A 2,954-nucleotide genomic window follows, 5' to 3' on the forward strand; every position below is an offset into this window, starting at 1 on the left:
AGGCGGGAAAGGTTTGGGGTGGACTTTTTTATTGCTTTGGGATCTATTGGGTTGAATGTGCTGATGTAAAGGACTTATTTCAAGGCTTCAATCGGATATCTTTTCTCACAGGGGTAACTTTATTTGGAATCTTTTCATTTCCTGGACGAGATGGAAAAAAAGAAATAACCGAATGTTTAACATCAATGCATGCAGAAGAAAGAAAACGATAGTCAATAAGTTATTCGAGACACAAAATCTAATTATAAGTTTATAACATTCTCTCTGCTGGTCCCATCCATCCTTCTCAATGTCACAAGGGAGTTAGGTACGAGGACCTTCTCACAACTGCTACAATCAGTTCTTGCTCTGTAATTCTTTTATTCTTTATGTATATATAATTTATCGTTTTGTTGATCAATTTTTTTTTTTGACAGCCATTCTTACGGGTACTTCTTTTTCTCTCGCTCTCTTTAATAATATATATGAAGGGGTTGGTTTCTATTTATGTCTATAAATATCACTCTTCATTCACCAATTCTCTTCACTCAAATAACACTTATTCAGTTATTCTCTACAAGCTAGCATAAGTAATCTTTCATTCCTCTTGCAATTTCAACTTCCTCATATTTTCCCTTCAAGTTCATTACTTTTTATTTAGATACATCATCACATTATTAGCTTCGATTTGAAGTGTTAAAATATCTAGATATCAGAATTTGATCTTATATAACCCATTTTTCGTCTAAATGGATTTTCTTTTTTTGGTTCAGATATCTATCAGGTTTCTACAGCATACCATTCTACAGTCACCAGATATGGGGAGTGCCCAACCTGGAGATGTCCCCCTTTATGACCGAAACAAAGAGTTGAAGGCCTTTGATGAAACAAAAACTGGTGTCAAAGGAATAGTTGATTCGGGATTTGAAAAGATTCCTCGAATGTTTGTCCGGACACAAGATGAGTTCACTGAAGACTTGACATGTACAGAGGCCAGAGGGGATCGGTTCCAGATTCCAGTTATTGACCTCCATGACATTGAATGTCGACGTAACGAGATAATCGATGACATTAGACTTGCATCAATGACTTGGGGATTCTTTCAATTGGTGAATCATGGAATACCTATAAGGGTGACCAATGAAATGATCCAAGGCATTCGTAGATTCCATGAGGGGGATATAGAAGTCAAGAAACAGTTATACGTGAGAGACCTCAGCCAAAAAGTACAGTACGATAGCAACTTTGATCTTTATCGATCAAGATCTGCTAACTGGAAGGATACCTTACGATGTCGTTTGTTAAGTCCAGATCCTATAGATCCCCAACTATTGCCAGATACTTGCCGGTAAGTTTATGTACGTAGTATGTGCACTGCTAATTAATTTTGTCTTCTTGATTGCCCAGCTCTTTTGATATTCATCTCTAACACCTCTGAATCTCAAACAGAGATATAATAGTCGAGTATTGGAAGCATATTATGAATCTAGGAAATACTCTCGCTGAGTTATTATCAGAGGCTCTAGGTCTAAGCAAGTACCACCTTAAAGGAATGGATTGTACTCGATACTTGAATCTTGCGGGTCACTACTCTCCAGCATGCCCCGAGCCTGAACTGACCTTGGCTACAGCAAAGCATTCAGACCAAAGTTTCTTCACCATTCTTCTCCAGGATCATATTGCTGGACTACAGGTTCTTCATCAGAATCACTGGGTCAATGTCAAACCCATCCATGGAGCCTTACCCATAAACCTTGGCGACCTAATGCAGGTAACTATGTCCCTAACAAGTGTATTTTTATTTATTTGAGATTTAAAACTAGGTACGGCGCATCATTTTAAATATCTTCCATCTTTAGTTTTCTTAGTTACTTTCTTGTTTGTGTCCATTTCATGTAGCTCTTAAGCAATGACAAGTTTAAAAGCGCGAAGCATAGAGTAGTTGCAAACCATGTAGGACCAAGAGTATCAGTAGCGTGCTTTTACAGAGCAAGTTTGGACAAGCCTACACCGTTGTATCCAATAAGGGAACTAATATCTGAAAGTAATCCCCCCGTATACCAAGATACAACATTTAAAGAGTTTGTCAAGTATTCCCATTCTAGACGGCCCGATAGCGTTTCCTCCCTAGAGCACTTTAAGTTGGGAGCACTATGTTGATGAGAATGTATGTGCTTTTCTTCCAACGTTGTAAACACAAATATGTACTAATTTGATTGTTTGTAATGGTTTGTGTTGTGTTTCATTAAAATCAAAAAGGTAATGCTTTGTGTTATATTTAATAAATAATGAATTATTTTTTCATAAAATAAAATTTTAATATTCTTATTTTTACTCCTTATAATTCAAGGTCTTTTTCGAAGGGTTAGACTGTTTTGTCTTTTAGTTTGTGAAAACGGAGAACATACATCTTTTTATCATCGTAAGATAATGGGTTTTGTTATCTTGTGCATCCATGCACAAAATAAGAGCCAATCATTGACATTGGAAATGATAAAAACCAATAAAATAATATGAGAGATAGTTATCTTGCATTAGAGAAAGCAAATATTCATGGATTTTTTAAATTTTTCTATATACAACTGCAAACTTTACCTTCTCCAATGCAAGATACACTATCTCTAGTATTATTTTACTGGTTTTTATCATTTCCAATGCCAATGATTGGCTCTTATCTTGTGCATTGATGCATAAAATAACAAAACCCATAGATAATCAACGATGGATTCTATGAGAAAATCTAAGGATAGGAGACGGAAAAAAAATACCTTTGATTTGATAATTCAAACTTATACTACGGAATAATGATGAGATCAGCTAAGGGAATGAAGTGTGCAGTATCCTGCTGGGATCAGAGGCGTAGGGAGTACAACTGTAGCTTGGATCAGTGGGAGACTGATTGCGGTTCACTACAGTCCAGTCCGAAGTTAGCTTGGAGTAGGCTAGTGTCTGTAGCGGCTTAATACAGTGTGTGT

At 36.5% G+C, this 2,954-nt stretch overlaps 1 protein-coding gene across 1 annotated transcript; it reads left to right on the forward strand.

Annotated features, from left to right (window-relative positions):
• Positions 1 to 535: 535 nt before the first annotated feature.
• On the forward strand, positions 536 to 2,164 carry LOC113340048 (1-aminocyclopropane-1-carboxylate oxidase homolog 1-like). The gene is made up of 4 exons (XM_026585260.1): positions 536 to 569; positions 753 to 1,327; positions 1,429 to 1,750; positions 1,879 to 2,164. Exons 2-4 carry the CDS (start codon positions 798 to 800, stop codon positions 2,137 to 2,139), a joined length of 1,113 nt encoding a protein of 370 aa, XP_026441045.1. The 5' UTR covers positions 536 to 569; positions 753 to 797; the 3' UTR covers positions 2,140 to 2,164.
• The last annotated feature ends 790 nt before the right edge of the window (positions 2,165 to 2,954 follow it).

The sequence above is a fragment of the Papaver somniferum genome, unplaced genomic scaffold, assembly GCF_003573695.1.
Source record: "Papaver somniferum cultivar HN1 unplaced genomic scaffold, ASM357369v1 unplaced-scaffold_21, whole genome shotgun sequence".
In the NCBI taxonomy this organism is placed as follows: Eukaryota; Viridiplantae; Streptophyta; class Magnoliopsida; order Ranunculales; family Papaveraceae; genus Papaver; species Papaver somniferum.